Below are 27,445 nucleotides of genomic sequence, written 5' to 3'. Positions count from 1 at the left end.
GGAGAGGAGCCCAGGGCCAGCCCTGGAGCAGGCGTGGGCCTTGGATCCCCTGTGCCTCCCCATTCCCGAATCTTCCCTGGTGACTCAGCAGGCCTTCTAGAACTCAGGGGCCCAAACCGCTGCCCTTCCCTGACCCCAAACAACACGAAATGCCCAGAACCTTGAGCTCAATGACTTAAAGCCCCCAAGGCCACACGTGGGGCCTTGACAGCCTGGGGGTCCCTGCCAAACGCTGGACGGGCAACCCTGACCCCCCCTGCATAGGAAGAGGCCAAGAGGGTGTGCTATGCGGCTCCTGACCACCCAGAACACTCAGGCAACCTGCCAGGGAACCCGGGCAGCCACAGCCCATCGCCAGGAAAGCCCTCGGCCTCTGCAGCCCCTTTGTAGCCCCCGGACACGCACTTACTTTATATATGTGTTGGCGTTTCCGTCCGGGAAAACATATGGGTGCTTCTTCCGGAAGACGTGGCCCACACGGCTGCAGGGGACGATCTCTAGGCTGCCCCCACACATCCACACTCTGAAGGACATTTCTGCAAGACAGCATGCCTCCCGTCACGGATCTGCCTCGAGGGGGTGGGTGGGCACAGGAGGGCAGCTTGGAGGCACCAGGAAACACCAGGCCTGAGCAGGGGGTCAGGGCCCGCTGCACCCCGCTGAGGAGGATGCAGGGCTAACAGCTGTGTGCTCCACGGGCTGGGCAAGCGGATTCCGCATCCACAGGTGGGGATGCTGATAACTCACACCTGGGAGGGTGGTGCGCGCTAATTCGGGAACAGTGGCCTGCGTGGAGGAGGAGCATGTATCTCAATCAGCCCAGGAACACGTGCAGGGCGGGGCCTGCGATGCCTTAGTCTGGAGAACAGGAGCCTTGGGGCCAGGAGAGCGCTGCTTTTGGACACGAGGAAGGTATCCGTGTGGGAGACATTAAACTCCCTCACAGAATCCCAGAGGGTGAGAATCAGGACCAAGGAGAAAGAATTTCCATTCGAGAATATGGGAGAATTTGCTGTCAGTCGAGATCCAGATAGAAGTGGCTGTCTCGGAGCTAGGGGTTTCCGCACTCCGACAGGCCAGCAAACCACAGGGCCCGTGTGCAAGCGAGAGGACCAGTCAATTCCAGCAGGCACCTCCCACACCCAGAGTGCAGTTCTCCTCGCTGCCCCTCCCTGCTCCTGCTCTGTCTCCCTTCGTTCCAACTACCCAAGCAGGTGCCTGATCCTGATCCTCATCTGCTTTGTCACTCACACTCCTCAGCCACCCTTTACCTGTCTGTCCCCTACCGCCCCCTGCCGTGTGTCCCTGGAAAAGCTACTGGTTTGCAGACAAGACTTCCTCCGTTGCCACCTTCGCCCCACCCGCCCAGGTGCTGCCAGATGGGCTACAGCGCATTCCCAGGAAGCTCAGATTTCCCTCGAGCAGGGACAATGTGCACATTACGATGAAGAAAGGACTCCTCAAGGTTGAATAATGGCAAGAACATGGGGTGGGGAAGAAACGGGAAGAGTGTGGCTTTGGGGTCGGCCGCGTCAGGGGGGAACCTGCTTGCCCCAGCTGAGGCTGGGTCTCCTACTATGTCAGACAAAGATCATAAAAATACTCCACAGGGTCACTGTCCACAAGAAATGAAATCTTGAGAATAACTGAAAACTCTCCGTGCGGTGGGAAGATCAGCGGCAGCTATGCAGCCAGTGTCTTTAGCACACGGACACCGATGGCATCGCCACCTCTGCCCATGTCCAGCTCCCTCCTTCTGCCAGGGGAGGCATTTGAAATTCACGGACCAACATTTGAGACTTTTACTCTCCATCAAGGTCCCCGGTGCAGTGATCTGGCGTTTGGCGGGGGCAGTGGGGATCGTGTGCCCCAAGCTGACGCCTGTGGGAGACCAGGAGCAATGAGTGGGCTGAGCTGACTGCACAGCGCCCCCCACGCCCCCCCCCCCCCCCGCAGTGAGTGTGTCCAGGGAATTAGCACACTTGTGAATTTAGTCTCCGGAATGTCTTCCCTTAGCAGGTGTGAGGTCTACTGTGCCGCCATGGACGCCTTCCCAGGATCTCAAAACACGGTCTGCTCTTGTTCCTAAAAAGGAAAACACGCTCATCCCTCAACACGAGGGATGGGGGCCTTGCCTACGAGATATAACCTACACACCCCGTGCCAGCTTTCTCCCAAAAATACGCACACGCTTCCGCTATGGTCTCTTCCTTTCCACGTATTCAAATGAGACATATGTTCCCTCCTCATTTGCAAAGTGAGGCCTCACCTCCAACTTATGTCTCAATCCTATCCCCTTCGCCCGACACCTGCCCCTTTCCCTGTGTTCACGAGGCCCAGCACGGAGCTTTTCTCTGAATCTGCTGACCCCCGTCCCCTCTGCCCCGGCCATGCAGCGGGCCCCGCCTGAGACAGTGCTGTCACCTGACCCTGCCCTTCCCACTCCTCTGGTCTCCTAGCGTTCATTCTTCACGCCAAGGCTCTGGGGGTCTTCCTGACGTGGCTTCCTCACCCGACCCCCACGTTCGCTCGACACTAAGGCCTCCCCTCCATCCCGCAGCCCCAGCTCTGCTCGGGCTCCGCACCAGCGAGGTGCACTGGATGCCGTCAGGCACAGTGTCTCCTCCCCCCTTGCATCCCCCACAGCCTGCCCCCTCTCCTCCGCCTCTAAACCCGCTCTTCCTGCTCCCCGTTTTCCCGCCTGCTGCTTTTACCTCAATCTTGAGAGCCTCTCAGCTCCGCACACATCAGCCACGGGAGGAAAACGACCCCTTCGTGTACCTCTGGCTGGGTTTTGTTCCGTCCTCCCTCCGGTGGCAGCTTGTTAGTCACCCCAACATCCCAACAGCCTCTGGGGCGCGCACCTGGGCACGGGCTTTAGCGAGCAGCCCCGATAGAGAACAGAGCAGCCTGCTTTCACTCTGCTCTCCAATCAGGGAAAGAGGTGACTTTTCATCAGACTCAGGGGTTCTTCTCAGGCGAGGCCATTTCCCTCCCCTGGAGCCACCAAGCCTGGGAAGGGCGAGGCTGGCAGGAAGGCTGGAGGGCTAAACCATTCCAGCAGGCCCCACACCATCTCCTCGAACAAACGAACAAACGCTGCTCGCAAGGAGCCCGAAGGGGAAGTGGAGGCCCTGCTTCTAATTAACCTTCCCAGGGAGATGGCAGTGGGGTCACTTCCTATTGCTGCTATAACAAATGACTACACTCACCTAGTGTGGGGTTTGCTTGGGCCTCTGCTGAGAGCCTCCCAAGGGCAAAATAAAAAAAATCAAGGTGTAGGTGGGCAGGATCCTGCTCCTGTCTGGGGGCCTGAAGAACCTGCCTCCAAGCTCCTCCAGGTTGTTCAGAGCTTAGTTCCTCTCGGGTGTGGGGCTGAGGGTCCCTCTTCTTTGCTGGCTGTAGGCCAGGAACCTCTACGTCCATGCTTCCCCCTCCTCCTTCAAGCCATCAGTGGCCAAATCAGCCTCGCTCATGCTGCCCACGTCTCTGCCTTCTCCTGTTCCATCACTTCTGCCTCCAACTGAAGAAAGTTCTCTGCTTTTGAGGGCTCACGTGATCAGACTGGGCCCCTGGATAATCCAGGATCATCTCCTAATGTCATGGTCAGCAGCCTTCATCACATCTGCAAAGTCCCTTTTGTTGTGGGAGGTGAAGCCCTGACAGGTTCTAGGTGACACGATGCTCTCCTTGCCCCAGCTTTGGCCAGCTCTCTTCTCCAAGGGGCCTTGACCCTGGCCCCCATCCTCGCGGAGCCTACATTTCCCAGTTGCAACGAGAATCCTGCTGAGCCAGCTGAGAGGGAATCACCCACCCTTGTAATTTCCACCCACCGACCTCCTCCCTACCTCCTGTTCTTGGATTCAGAGTTGACCCATCTCCCTACCTTACTGCCAGTCCTAACGCCTGCTGTGAGAGTCCCGAGTGAAGTCTTCCTAACCATTTGAACAAGACTCCGAGTCACTCTTTCCTTTGCACGGGGGTTAGGAGTGGGTATCTTTTGGGGCAGGCCATTCTCCCTACCACTGTCTCCACCTTAAAGACTTGGAAAGAGGCTCCGTGAAGCAAAGTACCTATTCCAAGGACACAGCCAGTAACGACTAGAGGATTCAAACTCTGGCCCATCGGATCCTGCAGCCCATGTCCATACACACAGTGTGTGTGCCAAGCCTGACACACCCTGACGTCCTCGACTACATTCTAAGGGGGGGGGTGGGGGTGGTAGCTCCTCTCCAGGCCTCACCTTATCTCTTTCCTCAGCACTGCCTTTGTATTTGCTATGCTTTAGAAATCCCCCCTTCTAAATCCAGGAACCCCACGCTCACCCTTCATATATGTGCTAAGGCCTCCCCTTTTTTTTTTAAGAAATGTGCAACCCCCACCTACACACACACACACACACATCACTGAGCAACTGCTTCCAGTGACAAAAAGCTAAAAGTGAGGTGCAGCTGGAAGTGAGTAGATGTATCAGATATGCTGTGCGTCCTGTGTTATGTAAATTGGAGTCTAAGCATGCAATTTTAATGCAAAACAACTGGGGGGGGGAAAGGCTAAAAGCCACATTCCCCTGAAGCCTGCTCCTATGCTAAACTGCAGGTGTAATTATCAAAACTATTCAGCTCCCCTTAGAAACACTGTGTGGGAATAGGCACCTTACAGAGCTCAGGCTGGGTGAGGGCATGGGGGCCGGCTTTCCCAGGCAGCTGAGGCTGCTTCCAGCAGATGAAAGTGAGAGGGGCGGCAGGGGCAGCGTGCCACCGAGGACCCGGGAGGTCACCCTGGCCAGAGCCTTTCTCAGGAATCTCATGGATTCTGTGCTGTGAACTACAGTCAATGCCAAATAGGCAAACGCGCCTGGCACACACAGCACTCCCACTCCTTGGAAAGGAAGCACCTGTTCCCGCTGGTTTTTTTTTTCCTCCGTTTAATGCAGTGAGACCTGTTTTGCATGGAGCCTCACAGACGCGACATATGTTGACCTTCCCACCCTGACTCCTCTTCCCGGTCTCTCGCCTTTGAGCACAGAGAGCAGATTCCACCGTCAGGGCCTTGCGGACGAGAAGCTGGATGAGTGTTCTTGCCTTGTTCCAAGTTTAGCAGGAGGCAGGGCGGCAGGCACAGATGAGTAAACACAAATGCATGGGAGCGCTCAGTGCCAGGGTGAAGAGGAGACCCAGTGCTAGGGGCACAGAGCGGGGGGGGGGGGGGGGCCGACAGAGGAGGCAGGGAAGGCGTCTCAGTCCTGGGGTAGGCGCCCAGTGCTGTGCTCCTCAGCTTGGTGGGAAGGGGCTAGGTCGCTGGAGTCTGGGCCATCAGGGCAGAGCCTCTGGACTGAAGGCTGGAGGGGTGGACAAGGCCAAGGAGGGGCCCAGCTGAGGAGCGTGGGCCTCGTCCTTAGGACAACAAGCAGACAGTGGTGGCTGCCAGGCCTGGGAGGGTGGCCGAGACCTGCATCTCAGAGAGAGCACTTTGGCAGGCGTGTGGGAGGATGGCTCTGAGGGGAGAAGACGAGAGGCGGGGGCCATTCAGGAGAGTATTGGGGATGAAGAGGGGAATGGATGTGAACAATGGTGGGGGGTCAGGTCTCGGGACTTGGTGAGCTGCCTGGTCCTCAGCATCCACTTGGTCGCTGGAGCAATTCCCTGGTGGCCTCCACCCTCCCAGCAACTGCACCTTTCTCTGGCACCTCACCCGGCCTTCCCCTCAAGGACTCGCCACACCCTGGCGCGGAACCCACTTCACTCTCACACATCCTCCATGTCTCAACACCATCTCTGCTTGCAGCTGAAGCATCATCGCCCTCCAACCCCATCAGACCCCTGATCATCACCCCATCCTGCAGGGACTCTCCCAAACGCCCACCTTCATGTCCTCAGGTGCCGGCTACCCTCCCCCACGGCATTGATGCCGTCCACACGCTGGGTCCACCATGGGAAAAGCACTGCATTTCCTGGCACACGCAACACTAAGAAAAAGAAAGCCCGGTGCTGGCACCGGCTGTAGCTTGTGGAATGCTGGGAGGGGAGAACACCACGTGTCCCCGTGACAGCTGTCTGCACCGCCTTTTCTGTGATGGAGTGTAGACTGCTCTCCCCCAGCTGTGCAGAAGCCCCCACTGCTTCCCCATTTGAATCAGCCCCAGATAAGGCAGCCGACTTGGAAGTGACCACATGAGATCGCCAGTTGATCTGAGCAGATGTGTGTCAACATTGCTACACAGAGAAGGCACTGGTGGGCGGGACCGAATGTGCCATCATTAAAAGTAACGTGTTCTCTGAGTCCAAATGGGGCTGCCCCGTGGAAGAAGGAACACACTCAGGTTGTGAGGTTCAAAAGGGCACAAGCCCCAACAGACAAAAGTGAGAGGGAGGTGGGCTTGGACGTAGAAGAATTTTCTAGTGCTTCAACACAAAATTCTCAGCAACGGAACATGCTGAATTGTGAAGCGGCGACCGCATCACCGTAGTAGCATCTGAGCAGAGATCGGACGACCGCTGGCTGTCAAAGTGTCGCAGAAAGAATCCATTTGGCGGCTGGGACAAAAGGCTAGAGCTCGTCACTAAAGGCCGTGCTCTGGTCATCAGGACATCGGCCGGCTCCGCCCAGAAAGAGGGAAATCTCATCCCCATTGAGAACAAGGGTGGACCTGTCTTTACTAGTAAGTCCTCCTGGGCTGGTGCCTGCAGATCTGACCCCAAACCCCACCAGAGGTCCCTTCATGTTCCGGGACTGGGTCCAAGACGGGGAGTCAGTGTGGTTGGGGGTGTTCGGGTTTTCTGCTTTGTTGGCCAAGCTTACAATCTGGCCCCCGTGTGGCAGGAGACAGACTCTTCTGATGGATCTCCCTCCACTGCCCAGTTTGGGAGAACAGATGCGGTGGGTCAGGCCAACAGCCATAAATTCCCGGGGAATAACTCTTAGTGACTGAGGAAGATGCCATAAAACACTCTGGAGGCAGGGACAGGAGAAAACAATGGCAGAGGACAATGCACCAGATCACTGCTAAATGCCTGGAGAGCCCCATGCATCATTCTCCTGGCCTCTGCCCCGCTCGGGGAGCCCGTGACAAACACAGTGCCCGGTGCCCAGGGAGGAGACGGGCCCCCAGCACTACAGGACCCTTCCTCTCCCCTTACCGAGTTACCGAGGCCTCCTTTGTGGCAGACACTATACTAAGCACTCAGACAGCTGTGAACAAAGCAGACCCAAATCCCCGCCTGTGTGCAGCTCATATTCTAGTCATCTCTTAGGACTCACTGCTGCAAGGAAGGAAGGGAAGCTAACATTTCTCGTCCCCGTGTGGTGTGGTGCCTGCGTTTTTATAGACTTACCTCAATGGATTTTCACAGTGACCCCAAGAAGCACCCCAACATTATGCTTTAAATACACAAGGAAACTGGAAGGCCACTCAGTGTTATCAACCAGATGGAATGGGCCTCTGACTGCTCTTTCTGCAAACCGCAGCCCTCACCACTGTGGCTGCACCTGGCCCGCTGCTGGCACAGTTTTGGAACCTTAACCCAGCCCCTCCACCCCACCTCTTCCTCTGCACTGAAAGATAAGGACAAGCTGCCCCCAGAGTTTCTGTCGCAATCACCCCCGAGCCTCCTCATTAACCCAGTGCTGAGTGCTATACGCCTAGAGCAGCCAACAGATGTGAGCCAGATGTTTCCAGTGTCACTGTCTATCCAGCTCTTCATTCTTTCTCTCCAGACTCATTGCAACTCCAAATTCTCAAAGTTCCGTGTTCCCAACTCAAGCCTGCCTCTGGCCCTGGGCGTTCCTCTTTGGTTTTCCTGGCTATTGCATCTCCACTTCCCCCTCAGGGTCTGCCTGGTCCTCAGCATCCATGTGGTCCCATGAAGCGAGTCCCTGATTGCCTCCACCCTCCCAGCAACCGCTCCCTTCTCTGGTGCCCCGCCTGGCCTTCCTCCAAAGGAGTAACTTAGTCCCCATTCCCTGACCCCTTTTCCCAGGCACATGTGGTCCCAGGACACACCTTCCCCACCCCAGCTCCAGGGCACAGAGGCAGTAACTCACCAAAATTCTCCCCACCCCAGATGTCCATGTCCATGTCATACTTCCCCAGGAAATTGAACCAGGATTTGTCCATCACGAAGAGCCCTCCAGCTATGATGGGAGTCCTGTGCATAGAGGAGAAGATAGAGCATTAACTCTGGGAGGGGATCGTTTGTTGCATTCTTCTGCCCTAGCTGCCCAGAACTCCAGGCCATTTTCTTACCATTTTTGCTCCTCTTCGGGGAGGCCAATGTTTTCCATCTCATCTAACACACAAACTTGCTCCTTCGATTTTGGGGTTTTCCCTTCGATTATAAATCTCCTGACCTGGCAGACAGGCTAACTCACTCATCAGCACACCTGCCATGGGGGACCAGGGCTCGCAGACCCCTGGCTGCTCTGAGGGCCACCTGCACGGGCCTCCCCCAGGCCCTGCTCAGCATGGGTCTCTGGGGAGCTCACTATTGGGTATGGGGGCCGGGGGCCACTGAACAGGCAGAGAAGGGCTGAGGTAGCAACTGTCAACAGCGCGTCCATTTCTTGAGACTGAGGTTCTCTCTCCTTTTTCCTTTTTCCCCTCTGTTACAGGTTGAGTTATGTCCCCCTAAAGGTCGTGTTGGAGTCTTAACCCCAGTACCTCAGAAGGTGATCTTATTTGGAGAGAGGGTCTTTACAGAGGTAAGCAAGTTAAAAGGAAGTCATTAGGGTGGTCACACTGGGCCTGGAAGAGAGAGTGTATAGATCAGGACAAAGTCTCCCTCGGCTGCACCAGCCACTGTCACATCCTCACACAAAACAGAGTAGGTGTGTTTGCTGATCAGCCGCAGTGGCCAGGCCTTGGTGTCAGCCTCCACTTACTGTAATGGCTGACGCCACCTTCCTGGGCTTAATCTTGACATCCAAGACCTGGGCTCTCCTACTGGCCCGAAGGCACCGTTTCTCCTGTCAGAGGCTCAAACAGGACCCTTTGGGACCCTCCTGTGCTTAGCAGGAAGCACAAGTACATCATGACATATTTGTCGATGGACAACCTTGGGCAACTCCTCAGCAGAAGGTCTCCACCAGCCCCATCTCCTTAATAGAAGTTTCCATGAGGACAGAAACCTCCTAAAATGAGGGCAGAAGTGGCGCTAGCCTGGCAAAGGGCTCTCTTGGTCTCTGCGCAATCTTTTGAGCATCCAATGCTGCACACCTCCCTCTACCTTGTGAGAGAGGGAAGGAGCAGGAGGGAATGAATCAGCCACCCACCCTGGCCCTGACTTACCTGATGGGCTCCGAGGGGTCCAGGCGCTGAGCCTTCTGTTCTGGGGAGAGCTGCTCCCATTGGAAGTGGAGGCTCCAGTCAAACCCTAAAACACAGCACCCTCTCGGTAGATCTGGTCTCTCGGGTATACCTGTCGAGCTCGCTCATTCTGTCCCTGTTCTTGAAGGGCATGCATGTACCCGGTTTCCCGGGGAAGCTGGTCCCAGGGATACCAAGCCTCACCCCGCTGAGCAGAAGCAGAGTCACCTCACCCCATTTCCCTTCTCTTTTTCCTGCCTCTTGCCTCTCTGCACCTTCTCTGCAGTTAGGGATGAAGGGAAGAGGGTACAGGGGGCGATGTAACAGGGACCCAAGGGGTGAAGATGGTCAGCTATGGAATGTGGCCCTTGGCCAGGAGCCTTGGGAAGGTGGAACAGGAGGTTTGGAGGGGCAGAATCACCTAAAGTTGGTCTTGGGGTGGAGGCGGCACTAGGTCTAGGTGTGAGGCCTGTGCTGGAGCAGAGCTTGGGGGCTGAGAGCGACCTGCCCCTCCCCTGTGGTAAGGGCCACCTGGAAGCTACTGACATTAGGGGATGCAGGGCTGGATGTTGCAGACAAGGAACGAGAAGGCAAGTTTTGCTCCCTCTCCCCCTGGACAGCAATGACCGGGAGGAACTGAAAGTGTCCCCGGGAGAAGGCATCAGCGCACTCACCCCCCCTGAGCTCCGTGGCCGACTCGATGTAGCTGAAGGTGTCCAGGTTGATGATATCGATCACGGGGCACACCACCCGCGTGTAGTCCTGCCAAACAACAGACCCGCGTTCAGTGTGTGGTGTGGGGGGAATCGGGAAGCTTGGCAGGCCTCCCCCTGGCCGTGCCAGAGACTGGTTTGGGGGCCTTGACCAAACACTTTCCTCCCTGTGTCTCAATGATCTCATCTGTGAAATGGGGCACCAGACACTGTGGCCTCTCTAGTTCCGATGCTGAAAGTGCTAAGACTCCTGGCACAGTGACCACCCCAGCACAGTGGAGACAGACACGGCGGAGGCTGGCTGAGAGGGCTGGGCGCTGAGGAAGGGGACAAAGAGGGGGCTCCAGAAGTCCTTCACCATCAGGGGCACTCAGGAGGCAGAGGACAGAGTTAGCTGGGAAGGTGACCTCCAGCCTGCAGCCCCAAGGAGCAGCCTCACCCCTGGGAACCTCCTGCAATTTCCAAACACTTTCGTTCTATGCCTATGTCTCTAGGCAAGTTGATGACTAGCGTTTCCAGAAATCCCTAACTTCAGTTGTTGCCTGTGATGCTCACGAATCTGCACCTCCAGCCCTGACTTCCCTCCTCGCCTCCAGACTCAGGTCCGGGGTGCGGGGAGCCACCGCCATGTGGATTGCACACAGCCTTGCGGTGGTGGCTTCATCACCTCCCCCATTGCGCTCCCTTCCCTCGGTTCCCTATTTCTGTCACAGGACCATCACATATCCCACTTCCTCCCCAGCACTAAACTAAGAAGCTTCATCTCTGCGCATCACCCAGACTGCTCCTCTGAATGACTCCTGCCTCTCCTTTATCCCCTCACATCTGGGCACTGCAATGTACTCCCCTTCCCGCCCCCTCCCACCCTTTCCCTTCCAGTCTACAGGCAGCTGACAAAGTCGTGTTTCTCATATGCAAACCTCACCCTGCAGCTCAACAGCTAAAGATCTGCGCTGCCTGGAAGAGGAGGTTCAAACTCCTTAGCCTGGCATCCAGGATCATCAAAAACAGGCCTGCATCTACTTTTCCAGCCTCACTGCTTGCTACTGGCCCCAGGCCGCCCTGCCCACAGGCATCAAAGTCATCCAGAGGACAGTCTCGAAATCTGCAAGACAAATTCACTACCTCTCGGGGACGGCCAAAGCATTGTATATATTTTAAATGTTCCCTAGTTCTGAGTGAACACCCGGTACCTGGTGTGCAGGAGGGGACGCTGGGCCCTGTGGGCGGTGAACTAGCTGTGGGCAGGGAGAGTGGATGGCTAACTAGAGCCCAGCAGCCGAGGAGACCCAGACAGGACCACTTCTCCAATCCCCCGCACCCACACCCCTGGCTGGCACAGGTGGGAACCTCTGTTTCTCTTTGCAGCCATTTAATTTCCTGGTTCAATCTCTCTTCCAAATGAGGCTGTCTTCTTATTTTAAGGTCAGATTCACCAAGTGCCTGCTTTTACGTTCACAGATTTAATCTGGCCCTCAGCCTCCATGTGTGACTCATCCTGACAGTGACAAGGTGCCTCTGAGGCCAACTGGCCCACGTGGGGAAAAATGCTCATTTCCAATGCATTGCTTCCACCTCTGGGATGTGCACAGATGCTTTCTTCATGGTCGACACAGCACCTGCCCAGCTGCCACAGTTCTTTGGGGCTCCTCGCAGGCCACTGTCATCATGCATCTGTGTGTGTGTGTACACACACACACACACACACACACACACACACACACAGCTGTCCACACCAATATCTACGCACAGACACACCCCTAAAGACATTCTTGTGATTTGAATTCTTAAATGTTCTCAGGAGATCAGAGACTGACCTTTTGTGAGGCTGATCAAACCCTCATTTTGCCTTTGCTTGCTGAGTTTTGGGGCGTCTGCATCATCACCAAGTCCTCTATAGACCCTTGTACTGAACGATAAAGGACTAACCTTCCCCAAAGATATGCCTGGCCCTTGCCCAGAGCCTTTGAGGTAACTTCTAAGCCCTTGGGATGTCCTGCCTGTAAGAATATCTCTATTTGCTGGGAGCCTATGGGCTGCAACAGATAGGCTATGCTAACAATGTGATTTAGGATGAGCGCCTTGGCCATGTGGTCCCAACTCAACTTGACTTCTGGAGGTGCGTGGACAGCATGGGGGTGGTCATCCATGCCTGTGTGACTGACCCCAAGAAAAACCCTGGACAACAAGACTCAGGTGGGCTTCCTGTTTCGCAACACTCTATGCATGATGCCACCATCCCTGCTGGGAGAAGTAAGTGCTGTGTGTGCAGGAGGACTGGGACAGGGCAGCTGGAAGTTTGTGCCTGGAGCTCTCCGTGTGTACCTTTTCCCGTTGCTAATTTTAATCTCTATTCCAGTGATGGCGAACCTTTTGAGCTCGGCGTGTCAGCATTTTGAAAAACCCTGACTTAACTCTGGTGCCATGTCACATATAGAAATTTTGTGATATTTGCAACCATAGTAAAACAAAGAGTTATATTTTTGATATTTATTTTATATATTTAAAAGCCATTTAACAAAGAAAAATCAACCAAAAAAATGAGTTTGCGTGTCACCTCTGACACGTGTGTCCATAGGTTCGCCATCACTGCTATTCTTTTTTTTAAAAAATATATTTTATTGATTTTTTACAGAGAGGAATAGAGAGTTAGAAACATTGATGAGAGAGAAACATGGATCAGCTGCCTCCTGTACGCCCCCTACTGGGGATGTGCCCGCAACCAAGGTACATGCCCTTGACCGGAATCGAACCTGGGACCCTTCAGTCCACAGGCCGACGCTCTATCCACTGAGCCAAACCAGTTAGGGCTCTCTATTCTTTCACTGTAAGAACATGACTGTAACAGCTCTGTTATGTTTCAAGTCTTTCCAGAAAACTCTTGAACCTGAGGGTTCAGTATTTGGAAATTGAAATGCAAAAAGAAATGCTGTTTGCTTGCCTCATCCATGGGCTTTCCCAGAAGCCACCATGGGCTCTCTGCCCCCAGGGCTGGGACAGGCTCTCGTACACTCTCCCTATAGGTTCTGAGGGGTTCTGTCCCATTATTCCTGGTCACAGCCTCTGTTTAGAGTCATGGAGACCAGATAAGCAATGAGAGGTGTTTCAGGCTAAGTGGTGTGTGGAGCCATGACCTTGAGAAGGGGCGGCAGGAGACTATAAACGACCCATTGAAGCCAGGACACAAATCTCTCTGAGTAACCCTGGGAGGGGAGGTCGTATCTGCTCCGCTATTGTATTCCTCAGCCCCAGCCCAGAGCCTGGTGGGCAGCAGGTGTTCAATTGGTGTTGCTAAAAGAGGCTATCTATGAATTCCTGCCGAGGGCACTGTGTCAACGGCTGGCAGCAGCAAAGGTGGGTCAATTACAGCTGAGCAAGATGGCTTCTCCCCCATAGGCTCCCCCTATAGGAGGAACTCTCTGTAAAGATACCCAGACCCATCACCAGTCCCCATCTGCATGCCCCAGGAGGCTGTATCTTTAAGGCTAGGTCCACAGGTAGGTCAAGCAGGCAGCTGGTGGAATCCCTGGTAGGCCTAGAACTACAGCTCCTGTCTCCCTCCCTCCCCCACTCAAATCCAAGCCCAAGCCCCACCCCTCCACGGGGAGCCAATGGCCATCAATCATTACTGCAGTCATACCTCTCATTTCTGCACCCATTCATGTCATAAAACCACACTGTGAATGGGAGATCAAAAAACTCCTGGAGGCTCATTTGCTGGTTTCCTCAACCAGCATTACTGAGCACCCACTGTAGTTTAGGGAAGGCGGTGGACAGGTGAGGAGAGTTTTAGGATGAGGGAGGGGTGGGGGCAGGAGAGGCCCCTCAAAGAGGTGATGCTGTGACAGGAGACCTGGGCTCCTATTTGGGTTCTGCCATCTAAAAACACAAATGACCTTAAGCAAATCAAGAACACGCCGAGGAAGTCTGTTTCTTCGTCTATGAAGCGAGGACAAATCAGTATTTGCAAAACTGTCCTGCCTTCCCTACAGGGCTTCTGGAGCGAATAATTAGGGAGAGCATGCAAAAGGGCTTTGAAGCATATGTAAGCCATTATTTATATCAACTCACCAAATGTTACAGGATTGAAATTTCTTAAAAATCTTTTTTTTTTTAGTAAAAAATATGTAGATAAGGAAGGAGAGAGAAAAAAGAAGCCTATGCTTTGTTTTAAAAAAAACAACACACAGCAACTTGGTGCTTGTTTCTAGCATCATGTAATTGAAGGGGAGAGAAGGGAAATGGAGATTTTCCATGTGGAAAACACCAGCCCAGGACAGCTTGACAGCTCAAGCCAGCCTCTTTCTTATCTCTTCTCTACTTTTGAAAATCCCAAACCCCAATTACGGCTTAAAACTTCCACTTCCACTCACAAGATCAAATCACGTTTTACTCTGAGACAAGACACACACAAAGGCACGTGGAAATGCAGGCTGACACTCACCCCCACTCCTCATCCTGCAAGGGATGACTCGGTGGAACCATTCAGTCAGCAAGAGTCAGGGTCTGGTGGCAAGCTCTGCAGGGGCAGAGCAAGGACAACCGTCCAGTTTGTCTGACCAGCCCTTTGCTACAAAAGTTTTCAATCAGACAGAGGTGGGGACCGGGGTCTTAGCTTGGGAGGCTGAGCTCAATGTGGGGCCAAATGACTCACAGGAGGAGGAGCCCTCGGTGGCAGCAACACTCACAGGCAGGAAGGAGGAGCTGAAGGCTTCCTCTGCCTACAGTACAGGTAAGGTGGCCAGTGGTGCAGAAATGAGAGCATTTTCCAGAGAGGGCTTCTGAGATGGACTCAGACCCCAGGAATGAAGCCTCAGGAAAGCAAAGTCCTCTAAACACATCCTGCAGGGACAGGTCAGCCTGGGGGATCCTACAGGTCAAACACGAAGTCACTGCATGACCCAGAAATTCCACTCCTTGGTAGACACCCCCAAAGAATTGGAAGCAGACACTCAAACAAAAACTTGTACTAATGTTTACAGCAGCACTAGTCACAATAGTAGAAAGTGGGAAACAGCGCAAATGCCCACCAGCGGATGCATGGGTAAACAAAGTGTGGTCTATACTGTGATGATGTGATACAGGAAGAAATACATATATTCGGCCTTGTTCCTGGGTCATCCAACAGAGCTACTAACACCCTTGTAACTGAGCGAAGGGGTGAGAGGAGCATCTTTTGTGCATCAGCCCCTCTCACCATACCTGAGCTAATACTAATCATAGGCCCTTAGAGGATGGGGGCTGGTGATTAGAGGGCTCTGTCCCCCTCACCTCTCCCTCCAAGCTCCCCCAACCCCACCTCAGGGAGGGGACAGACACTGGAGGTTGAGTTCAGAATCCAAGGCCAATGATTTAATCAAGCACGTTGTGTAATGAAGCCTCCATAGAACCCTAAACACAGGGTTCTGAGCACTTCTGGGTTGAAGATCTAAGGCAGCGGTTCTCAACCTGTGGGTCGCGACCCCTTTGGCGGTCAAACAACCCTTTCACAGGGGTCGCCTAAGACCATCCTGCGTATCAGAGATTTACATGACGATTCATAACAGTGGCAACATTACAGATATGAAGTAGCAACGAAAATAATTTTATGGTTGGGTCACAACATGAGGAACTGTATTTAAAGGGCTAGAAGGTTGAGAACCACTGATCTAAGGGCTTGTGCCTCAGATGTGGGCAGGGATCTCTTTCCCGGAATAGGTGCTCAATAAATAGGGGAGACAGAGAACTAAGCCCAGAAAACAAACTGTAGGGCCAAGTGGGCAATTCTTGCCTGGAGGAATCCCAGCTGGCCAGGTGGTCAGACAAGGCCCCCTGGAGGAGGGGTGATAAGGACAAGGCCCTGAAGAGTAAGGGGTTTGCAGAGAGGAGAGAAGGGCGCCCAGCGACAGGAAGGACATGGTCAGAGATGGAGCTGCAGGACCTGGGGGCAGGCTCAGAGAGAAGGAGCGGCTGGTGTGACGGTGGAGGCAGCGCTGTGTCGGCAGACTGAGCCCAGGGGGAGGCAGTGATGTGGCGAAGGGCCCCCAGAGCCAGGCAAACCCCTTGGTCCATTCATAACCTACTATTTCTCAGTCAAGACCTCAGAGCCAGGCAAACCCCTTAGTCCATTCATAACCTACTATTTCTCAGTCAAGACCTCTTTGCCAAAATAAAGTTGAAAAGGGGAGAGGGGATTTTTCTAAACAGCACTCACTGTGCGAGCCCTCCCAACCTCGGGAAAGTGGTTACGGGATGGGTTTTAATATCTAGGCCCACGTGTGAGAACTTAGAAACCCACCGAGCTTCTCTCATCGGAAGGAAGTAACTGGTAAGGATTTCCTACCCTCTGAGCAGTTCACACTTCCCAATCCTTTCACCCTCCCAACACCGTCATGTTGCAGGTAGAAGTTGAAGATAATAAGCAAGTGGGAAGAACGGGAAGGAAATAAGCACAGGCCACAAGGAGGGTTCCAGGACTGGCTGGACCAGCTAGGGAATATCAGTGTCCTCATCTGTGAAATGGGTATGTAAAAAACACCCAACCTCCTATTTCAGAGCAGCTGTAGGACCAATAACCTGGAGAAAATGAACTGCTAATCACCAACACTGGCAGCCACTGCATGCAGTGCCTTCTACACACCAGGATGCGACGACACATTGCTGGAAAAATTCCTAAATGTTTTTCACTTTTAAGAAGAATAACTGAGACATGGAGAGAGACAGAATACAAAATTCTAGAGTAATTTAAGGACAGACAGAGGCAAGGAACTCAGGTCTCAGCATGTAGTCCACTTACCATGGCCACTGGGTGAAGGTGACGTGGATGGAGGCAAGACCCACAGACTGGGAGATAAGGCCTGGTTAATTCCACTGCCCCCTTTTCACAAAGGCTCTCATCAGGGCTCCCTTTCTGGAACCTTCTACTGTCTGGGTGAAATTACTTTAGGCAGTTAGTTCTCTAGCCCCGGAAGCTGTGTGTGACATGCACCAGCTGGGGCAGCCCTGCCTGCAAGCCTACTATGGGTGACCTTGTGACAAAGAATAGGCCCTGGGCCTTGCTCGCTCACTGCCTGCTGTGTGACCCTGGGCACTGCTCTACCTCAGTTTCCCCATCCACTTCCCAGAGGGACTGTGGGCACATGGGAAGGACTGAGCCTGGAGAAGATGGGGACACGGGATCCCTGTGCTCCTCGGTCGGCCTCACTCACTTCTTTGACCCTGTGCAGCAGTGGCTGGAGCCAGTCCCTGTTCACCTCACAGTGGCTGTCGAGGAAAGTCAGAGTGGTGCCCTGGGCAACATCAGCGCCTCGGATCCGGGACCGGACCAGACCTGAGAGGGGACAAAAGGCCAAGTGGGTGACAGCAGGGCCACGGAGGAACCACTTGGCATTCTCCCCATACACAGAACACCTGCAAAACATGCACACACCTAATACCAACCCCCCCCCACCCCCACCCCTGCTCACATCCCCAGATCCCGCCAGCTGCACAGACCCACCTTCCCGCTGGTCATTGCGTAGGCATTTCACCTTGGGCAGCTTGATGAGCTCTTCGCAGTCACCAGCTGCAAAGACAACAGGTTATGTGAAGTGAGCACCGGGATGGAGGTGGGCCTGAAGAATAGGTGAGGCAGCCCTGCTTGCGGTGCCCACCACCGACTGCAGAGCCCCGCCCTGACTCAGGGTTCCTGGGACCTTCAGCAGGGGCACCGACCATGGCTATCAATATATGATATGGCCCAGTCCATGCAGAGTGGCTCAAGGCGGCCTCTATGGAGCAGGTCAGTCCCACAGCGGCACCTGCACACTGGTTAGAAAACACTTCCAGATGGGAGTTCCGGGAACGGTCGCCTGGGAACATTGCTCCTCTCCTCCACATCACTCAAAGCAAGAGTTCATTTCAGTGGGGTCCGGAAAACACTGCTGGGCGGCCAGAGATGGAATGGGATGAATTTTGGAGTTTCCTTTCAGACCAAGGACTCTCAATACAAGACCCTATTTGTTAAGGGTTCCATCCACAGCGTCTTCCATCACACAGAGCTGGTCCAACTTTCCATCACACAGGAAAAGGGGCCAGGATGGGCAAGGGAGCCCATCTCAGGCATTTGCCTGGGGTCATCCTCTAGCTTGCCTGCTTCCCAGAATTCCGTAGGCTCACCATCCCTTGGTTCTGAACTCTAGATCGTGTTCCCACCAGTTTGGCTTTGCTTCATCGGTTTACCAACCTTAGCCTCTCTGCTTGGCTCGGACTCGACTGAGTGACAGCAAAGACTCACACATGCTTTCTTGGGGCCAGGTGTCGTTCTAAGCCCTTTGAAGGTGTTTACATTTAAATTCTTATATAAACCACATCTATTGTTATCTCCATTTTATAGTCAAGGAAAAGGAGACACATCGAGGTTAATAATCTGCCCAAGGCACCTCCCTAGTAAGAGTGAGTGACAGGTCTAGGATTTGAAGCCAGGCAGTCTGGCTCCAGAGTCCACGTTCTAACCACCGGGCTATTCTGCCTCTAAGTGGATCTAGCAGCATTCCCTTCTGCAGCCTCAGTGCCAGGCTGCCTCCCAGCAGGACGAGTGCCTCCCCACCTCCAACCCCTTCTTCACTAGGGAAAGGAGATCAGATCCCTGAGTTGCAGCATGCGAGTCCCTGTGGACCTGGTGCACAACCCACTTATGTATCATCCCCAAGGTTCCGAGGCTCTGTCACAGATGTGGGTTTCTAGCCTTCCTACAGAAGATCCCAGCATAGCAGTGCCTCCTATTCCAGCATCCAGCATCAGCTCTGGTGGGGACAGGGTCCACCCTCCTGGACTTGGAGTTGCCCCCAGTGGCCCTTGCCTGCTTCCCCTGGTTCATTAGTGGGGAGGGGCAGGCCTGCCTGGGTGTGGTTGACTGCCTGGAACTGTACCCATGGCTCTCAGAAGAGGCACTATTAATACTTGAAGCCTAACAATGTTTCTATAATGACTGACCCTGAGCACACAGGTGTCAAGTTTTTCTTGGGGACAGTAGACTTAGAATATGAATTTGGGTGGGGCCCAGGTGCTTTGACAGGACGACTAGGAAATAGCAATGACCAATAGGTTGCAGGGTTGGAAGGAGGCAGGTCTCACTGTGTCGTGGCCAGCTGATGGGATGTCCCACCAGGGGATGCCAAAGACAGAGCCCACCTGGTCCTCCTGTAGGAATGAAAGGGAGAGGGTGTGGTCTCCTCGGCGCAGGCTAGCAGTTGACCATGCATCCCACACGGGAATCTCTTGTGATATATTTGCTTCTGGGCTCTGAGCATCAGGGTCAATCCTTTGAAGGTCGAATTCCTACGTCCAGGAATGTAGGTTAAGGAGCAGTGACACACACGCTTGTGTGTACATCCAGGTGTGCACATATGCATACACACACCAACCCAGGCAAGAATCTACTAAATGTACCTGCTTACGTCCTCACGGGCTTATAGCAGAGAACCCAAGAGGCTGTTTTACAAAGGTAAGGCTTATCTCCTTCTTGAGCCCTGCTTGGACACTCAAAGGCTCCACTCCTACTATAAACCTAGGCTTTCCTACATCCCCCGAGAACCCTGGGCTCGCCCCTGCCTGGTACTGAGGGACTGGGACAGACATTTGTGTCTACAGAGCAAGGGAGCGATGCTACTTACGGTCATTGCTGAAGTCATCCACTAATATGATTTCCTTGATCAGATTCATAGGGGTGCGGTTTAACACACTGAGAGATGGGAAGAGGGAAGATCATTATGACGTCTAATGGCAAATATGTGCATTAAATTGAGTTTAAAACATATACCATTGCATTTGAGAAAGAAAAACTCAAAGAGCAGCTAAAGGGCTTGTCCAGGCCCCTGGCTCCCCCGTGACCACTGGCAGAGAACTCTGTCTTAGTGAGTGAATGCCACCACCACTCACCTGGCACCAAGGCAAATGCAGGAGTCATCCTCAATGCCCCCCTCCCTGAACCTCCACACCAAACCAGTGACCAAGAAAGATGGGCTGGTTCGACTTGCAAATGTGACTCGCACCACTGTCATCTCTTACACCTGCTCCGACCTCTTGTACAGTTTATTACGGTAGCCTTGACCTGCCCAGGCCATCCTCCTGGGTCCCCCGGAGCAAGCTTTCTGATCTCCAGTCATGTGAGATTGTCTTGCTGATGCAGACAAATAATCTGACAACCCCTCCTTTGTGGCTCCCCACCATCTACACCCCAAACCCTCAGCATGCTCTTCAAGGCCGCCTGTCACAGCCTGGAGCCAGCCCCCGTTTCCAGCCTGCTCACGCCCAGTAATGCAGAGCCTGTCCCCCTACTGCGGCCACGGCTTGAATGCCCATCCTCTGCCAGGAGACCAGTTCAAATGTCACTTCCTCTCTAATAGCTTTCCCAGCCACTTAGTGAGAATTAATTGCTTCCTCCTCGGGGATTCCTCAGCAGTTGTATCTGAAGCTTCCCGCGGCTTGCACTGCTGCCTGACTGGGGGTTGGTTGTGCTGGACCTGGTCATATCCTCAGGGACAGGTCATATCCTTGTCAGGTTACCTCTTCATTGCCAGAGTCCAGCACAGCCCCTTGGCCCATTACCACCCCCTCCAGGGACATTTAGTGCTCACCTACTATGTGCTTGGCACTGGGTGTGTGATGAGGAACAAAAGAGACATAAGCTCTGCCTTCCAGAAGCTTGTGGTCTAGCAGCTACTTACGACAAGCTGTGCGATCTTGGGTGAGTCACTTGACTGTTCTGTGCAGTAAAGTACTCCATCTATAAATGGGGATAAATGTAGTAGTAGCCACTTCACAGGGCTGTTGGGAGAGCTAAAAGACTAAAGGAGGAAATGTATCTAAAGCATTTAGCAGGGTGTCTGGCAATAAGTGATGAAACTTGGTAGCAATTATTATTATTTTGTGTATCATCATGATTTTTTGAATTGACTTAATTTACCCTCCTGTGCTGTGGCTCTATATCCCCAGGGCAAGGCTGGGTTTTGGAGTTCACTCTGGGTGTCAGGCTGGATCCCACTTCTCCTGAACACCCCAAACCACATGGCTCCTCAGAAATACTCCTGGGCAGTACCATCCACCATAGAACGCCTGGAGCTATCCATGTGTTGGGGAGGGGGATCGGATGGGCCGAGGCGCTGCGCATGTCCCTCCTCTCAGCCCTGGTTCTGGCGAGCCACCTTTCTAAGAAGGCTCGGGGCAGATCCTTGCCTCGAGCTACCTTTATTCATGAAGCCTTAACTCTCACCATGGCAACGGGTGTCAGGTAGACAGAGGAGCCCCAACACCAAGCCTTGAGCCCTCAGGTGGGAGGTGGGAACCAGGAGGGCCAGCAGGTGGCGGGAGGAGACCCTCACCACCTCACCGTGATCTTTGGAGAGAAAACACAGGCAAACTCAACAAACAGTGGCTAATCAGGGAGGGAGGGAGGGGAGGGAGGCAGCGAGAAAGGGAAAACCTGCCTGAAGAATACCCTCTAATGAGGTTTGATTATGGCAGCAGCTTCTGCATGCGATTCCCCAAATCCCTGCCGGCTCTTTGAAATTCAAGAGTTCTCTTCTGCGAACATCAAAAGGTAAATCGCATGTGGCTCTGTGCTGGTTGAACTGAGAGATGATTAGCGAATAAAAAATGCCCAGGGTTTAAACAAGAAAAAAAAAGAAAGAAAGAAATCATCAGCAGTAAGTGCTAATTAGACCATTTCCTGGTAACACCTGGCTTGTTTTTGCTCCTCTGATCACAGCAATTGGAGTGATGGTGGGGGGCTTCCTGAAAGTGGCCCTGGGCTGGGCTGGGCGGGTGCTCTGGGCTCCAGGGTGGCCGGTGGAGGAGAAAGGTCCAGGGTAGCCCAGGGGGCCGTCCCTCCCGCACAGTCCATCCCCATGCCCACCCCCCTGGCCCCTTTGCTCTCATCACTTCTCTGGCCAGCTCGCAGCACCAGCACCCTCCATGACAAAGCCATGTTTTCCCCTGCTTCTGCGCCCCGGGGCTGTTCCAGGCCCTCTCCTTCCGCAGCCTCAGCACAGCACGGCAGGGAGGGCTTACCTCCCTGGCATATCCAGGTCACGGTGTGCCTGGGAATCCTGCTACACCTGAGTCTCCTGTAGACACAGCTCACATCCCCGCCCCAGGATGCTGTGCAGGCAGTGTCTACACTTTCTGCTTTCTGCCTGCTGCCCTAACCGTGGAGCCCACGTGGGCACCCCGAGAGGAGGTGGGCTTGGCGGTGTGGGCAGCGTGGGAGGCCAGGAGGCCCCCACTGCCAACTAGCTGTGCAATCCTGAACAAGACGCCAGGCCGCCTTCCTTTCCATCTGTAATTACATTTTTCTTGTAAGGGCAGGCGATATTAATACTTGACCTACTTCACAGGCTTTTGTGCGTATGAAATGAGGAAATGTATTTGAAATTGCTTTGTGAACTCCACGGTCTCTATGCAGGCAGGGTTTATCAAACGCTCCATAAATACCAGCTGAATGAAGACCTAAGGCTGGCTGAGAAGTTGACTTGTTCTGGAGCAGACTGGCGTGGGTTGAGGCCCTGAACCTGTCCAGCCTCCATTCACCAGCTGGGGAGCTCCAGTTAGTACTGAGCCCGCAGCACCACCACTCCCTCAGCTGCGTGAAAGGCGCTTAGCACTGTGCCTGGTGCACAGCCGCTGCTCTTGGAATCTGAGTGTTGATAGTCATGACATTGGTCTCAAAGTGTGATCCCAGAGCCAGTAGCATCAACGTCACCTGGGGGGCCCACTCCAGGCTCATGAGCTAGAATATCGGGGGATGGGGCCCAGGAAACCATGTTTTAACAAGCCCTCTGCACTGCTGCCTACCCACTGGGGGTGCATCACCTGTTGTCACCTGTATAGGCTCAACTGGAACCAGGTATTGTTTCAAGGCCTTTACCTGCCTGAGCTCATTTACTCTTCTCCACAATCATGCAAAGCAGTTATTACCACGAGTCCTTGTTTTGCAGAAAAGGAAACTGAGGCAGAGAGGTGAAGGAGCTGGCCCAGGTTCACGTAGCTGGCAAGGGCAGAGCAGCCAAATCTGGCCCCAGAGTCCGATTTCTTAACCACCTTAACCTGAGAAATTGCTCCTCTAAATCTAGGACTTTACAAAGAAGCGACAGTGAGAGACTCGGGATATGAAGTATTGATCATGTGGGCTCCAGAGCCCCATGTGTGTGTAGAGCCAAAGGAGACCCCCAAGGAAGGGGACAACGCTGGGTTTCACATATACACAGGGGCCTGCTGCAACACCAAAGATAAACCATTTTGCCGGGCTTTTCTCTCTCCTTAAGTGAGAGAAGTCCCCTCACTCACCTAGGCTGTGATTCTCTCCCTCCCCCCACTGCCCACCCCTTCATGCTTCTACTTGGCTCTGAGGGTCCCATAGGGGTCTTCCCAGCCCCTCGCCCTCCAGCTAACTCAGGAGCTCAGGCCAGAGAGCTTGGGCAGGCGTGAGCAGAAAGGCAAAGACCTGGCCCAGTGCTGGGAGGAGGGAGGAGAGGAACAGTGTCCCACCCCCACCTCCCCACCCCCAGTTCCTCGAGCCTCTTTCCTTTCTGAGGGCCTGGCAGCAAAGCCATCAGAATTCTAGAACATTAAAGATGAAAGGTGCCTTAGAGAAGACCCTTTCATCTCTGGTGAAGTGATGGGAAGTGATTCTCAGTCAGTCCCTTCTCAGTAGTGGAAGGAGGTTCAGAATCCCAAGGCAGTGAGTGATACCTGGCCATGGAAGCTTCTAGAAATAATCTTCGCCCTGACCGGTTTGGCTCAGTGGATAGAGCGTCGACCTGCGGACTGAAAGGTCCCAGGTTCGATTCCAGTCAAGGGCATGTAACTTGGTTGCGGGCACATCCCCAGTAGAGGGTGTTTAGGAGGCAGCTGATCGATGTTTCTCTCTCATCGATGTTTCTAACTCTCTATCCCTCTCTGTAAAAAATTAATAAAATATATCTTAAAAAAACAAAAACATTTAGAAATAACCTTCCTTGCCTCCCTCCCTAAAACTCACTTCCATCCAGCCTGCTGCTGATGTAAACACACGTCTGTTCACACGTGGCTTTCAGGCCCCCAATCTGCTGTTTGTGTGCATTACACTGGGGCCTGAGCCAGGGGCCCGGCTTACATCGGAAGTCTGAGAGGCAGCACACAGGTCCACGGCTCTCCGCAGAATGCCCAGCATCGGGTGTGGTCTGGCACTTCATGGCTACCCTCTGAAAACTCTGTTGATGGCCCCAAGCCCCCTCCCAGGGCACAGGGCACCAGGACGTCGGAGACAGACCTCCAGGCCAGGGGACAGAGGCACTGGGACCACAGCCCTGGCTGCCTCCCACTTCCACACAGAACCACAGGATGTTGAAAGGAGTGTCCTGGCCCCTGTCCTCCATTCACCACACACACCCGGACTTCAGACTCCAACTGGGGCCCCAACTGAAGTGAGGCGCTCTGTGGACTTAAAGCTCAGTGTACATTTAACATGTTAATGTTATTATAAAGTATCGTTATTACTATAATGGAGAGGTGGAGGAGCAGCTGGAAGAGGAGAAATATGTCTTAGAACGAAAAGGGCTGAGTCTGAGGGCAGCAGCTGAAGAGCTCCCAAGAACATAAACAGGGAAGCTTGGGGGGCCTGCGGCCTCCATGTTATAACACCCCCAAAATGCTCCTGAGACAACCCCAAGAGGAAGGTTTATTGGGGGGAATGTGACAGAACATGAGACATCGAATACACTTTTACCACCACCTTTACCGATCTGGTTCCTGACCTGCTCACGGTCACAAGGCTAGGAAGTGGCTGGGTAGAAACTTGACCCCAGGTCCTCAGACTCTAAGTGTGGTGTCCTTTAAGAACCCCTCAGCCTCTTGTCTTTTGAGTGCTCACTAGGTGTGCAGATAGAGGGATGGCCAACATTGATCAAGGGCTGGTCCAGATCGCAGTCCCCTAATGGTGAGAGTGTGTGTGTGAGTGAGAGAGTGCGTGAGTGAGTGTATGTGTGTGAGTTTGTGTGTGAGTGTGTACGAACGAGCATGTGTGTTGAGGAGGACAGAGGTGTGTGGCATCAGAAGACTCCTTGAAGGAAGAGGAGCCATCCTGGGAAGGAGCTTCTCTCAGATGCTACAGTGTCCTCATGGAAATATCCAGTGGACACGCCCAGACACAGCCATATGTGGGGGGCTGTGGCTGGCACTTGGGAACCAGTATCTCTGCTGCCGCGTGCTGCTCTGCCTGCAAGGCCCCAAACCTCTGTTCTCCCTTCACCAGAACAGACCCGGGTAAATGGGACCACCCCTCGCCCCCGACCCCCCTACATACCCACCCCACACTGCTTGCAAGTCCGAAAGGTAAGTTATTAGTCAACCGTGAGACTCGCGGTGACACGTGGCAGTGACCGGCGCATTTTCTTGTCAAAAACTGAAGTCTTGTTGGAAATATAATTCAAATCAGGAGGCTTGTGGGATGGACGCAGAAGCCAGGGCAGACAGGGCAAGCAGCTGGTGGAAGGACCCAGCCAGCCAGTCACCAGGACATCTGGGCAGCAGACAGAGCTGCTCCCGTGGACAGAGGGGAACGCGGGACTGAAGCCTGTGTGTTTGGGCAGGTCCCTCCCTACCCTTCTAAGGGATACACTGACCCTGCACAGTGGACACTCATCATGAGTGACAGGTGTCACAGAAGACTTGGTGCCCGCCATCAGGGGGACCCTATTGCTGACTCCCTCCTGCCATTGGGTGCTTCCCCACCTGCCAATAGCCATGCAGGTGGGGCAAGGAGAGAGAGAAGGTGTGGCTTATTCATTGAAATGACTAGAGACTTTGCTGTGCTTGGTTGTCTCCTTCTTAGGCACAGAGAAGGGGAGTCAAAACAACCAGGACCTCCTAAGAACCTGGCAAAAAATTCCCGGCCAGGTCTCTGGGGCCTGTCTGTGTTTTAAGGAGTGTTCTGCAGGGGGAAAACACTGGAACTTCTGCATATCAAACATGCATGCAGGCCACAGGGCACACAAGCAAGGCCCTACCTATCAGAGCAACGGCAGGGCCCAGACTAGGCCCTGAGGGTGGATGGAGAGGCCCAAGAGGGAACAGGGCTGAAACAGTGGTGGCTGAGAAAGCAAATGTTAGCCATGACCATCGGGCTGCTCTGGTTTGCACCATCGGCCCTGTCGGGTGTGGGAGGCTGTGGAGAGGCAGGTGCTGGGATAGGCAGCACTTGGTAGACCCCAGTTCTAATCCCGGCCTGATGCTGGGGGCGGGTACATACTCTGCCTCTCAGGCTTCAGCTCCTTCAGCAGCTGTGAACTTAGAACTCATATTCTAGAGGCGGTCAACACAGTAGCCAAGGGCAGGGCTCTACCAGGCCCTCCATGACTCCCAGTGACCTTCTGCAAGTTACTCAACACCTCAGGCCTCCATCTTTCCCCTGTGGATTGGGAGCTGTGAGGAGTGACCAAGTAGATGCACCTGGAGTGTGTTGAACAGTGCCTCGCGGGTGGTTAGAAACACTTGATATTCTTATCACAAGGCCAGTCCCCCCCAGCAAGCAAACGAGCCCTCACCAAGTGCTGGCTCAGGCGGGCTGAGCGACCTGGAAGACTGTCCTACCTGCGGATGGTCCTGAGCAGGGTGGAGCGGGCCTCGTTGTGGAAGGTGATGATGATGCTGGTGGGAGGCAGGTCCCTGCAGTACATCAGCAGCGTGCATCTGGGGACGAAAGACAGGAGACAGCTATGACCTTTGGGGGCAAAGCAGATGGCAGGGGCTGGAACCACGGGCATCGTGGTGGTCACCAGCATGGACAGATGCCTGGCGTCGAATGGGGCAAGACCCCAGGGCCTCACCCAGCCCGACCAGGGGCAGGGAAGCTCCGAAAATGACTGAAGCTCAATTTCCTACCACCTTGGGGAACCTGGGCTTGGAGTCAACTTAGGCTGAGATTCAGAACATAAATGTGGGATTTCTCCCACGCCCCAGTTAGTACCCAGTGGTTCCTAGAGCCACACAAACCTGCCCCCAAATCTTGGGCTCTGCTCCCCAGTCCGGGTCCATCCAGCTGACAGAGGCTGCACATGCTCTGGGCCAGCAGCTGCAGCCCACCCCATCATGCTAACCCCGACCTCCCGCCCCACACACCAACATCTGGCAAGTATACAGAAGCTGAGCCCTCAAACCCCAGCATAAATAATAGAACCCCATCTCGAAAAAGCATTCATTTCCACGTGTCCAGGATCATTTCGTATGACAATTACATCTGGGGTACCTTCAATTTAGTACCTTTCTGCAAGTGAAAACTGTAGCCCACAGCCCGGAAATTACTATAATAACAAAAATAAACCTGCCGAGAGGGGCTGTCCCTGCTTCTTACTCTTTCGGGGGCTGTCCACTCAAACAGAGGTGCTGGGGTCCAACCCCAGCAGGTCCAGGGGTCCCCAAAGGTGTGGACGGAGTC

The 27,445-nt window shown here is 53.9% G+C and overlaps 1 protein-coding gene across 1 annotated transcript in view; it reads right to left on the bottom strand.

Annotated features, from left to right (window-relative positions):
- The window catches only part of GALNT14 (polypeptide N-acetylgalactosaminyltransferase 14), a 184,372-nt gene that overhangs the window by 16,656 nt on the left and 140,271 nt on the right, over window positions 1-27,445 (bottom strand). Inside the window, exons 3-10 of the mRNA XM_036335562.1 lie at window positions 26,602-26,700; window positions 19,650-19,717; window positions 17,495-17,560; window positions 17,205-17,326; window positions 9,979-10,066; window positions 9,287-9,371; window positions 8,044-8,147; window positions 410-536 (exon numbers count right to left, since the gene is read on the bottom strand). Of these exons, the coding sequence (XP_036191455.1) occupies window positions 410-536; window positions 8,044-8,147; window positions 9,287-9,371; window positions 9,979-10,066; window positions 17,205-17,326; window positions 17,495-17,560; window positions 19,650-19,717; window positions 26,602-26,700 (759 nt within the window). The remainder of the gene's footprint in view (window positions 1-409; window positions 537-8,043; window positions 8,148-9,286; window positions 9,372-9,978; window positions 10,067-17,204; window positions 17,327-17,494; window positions 17,561-19,649; window positions 19,718-26,601; window positions 26,701-27,445) is intronic.

The sequence above is a fragment of the Myotis myotis genome, unplaced genomic scaffold (assembly GCF_014108235.1).
Source record: "Myotis myotis isolate mMyoMyo1 unplaced genomic scaffold, mMyoMyo1.p scaffold_m19_p_14, whole genome shotgun sequence".
NCBI lineage: Eukaryota > Metazoa > Chordata > Mammalia > Chiroptera > Vespertilionidae > Myotis > Myotis myotis.
Note: the sequence above shows the minus strand (reverse complement) of the source record. Positions and strands in the feature narration are given on the sequence as shown.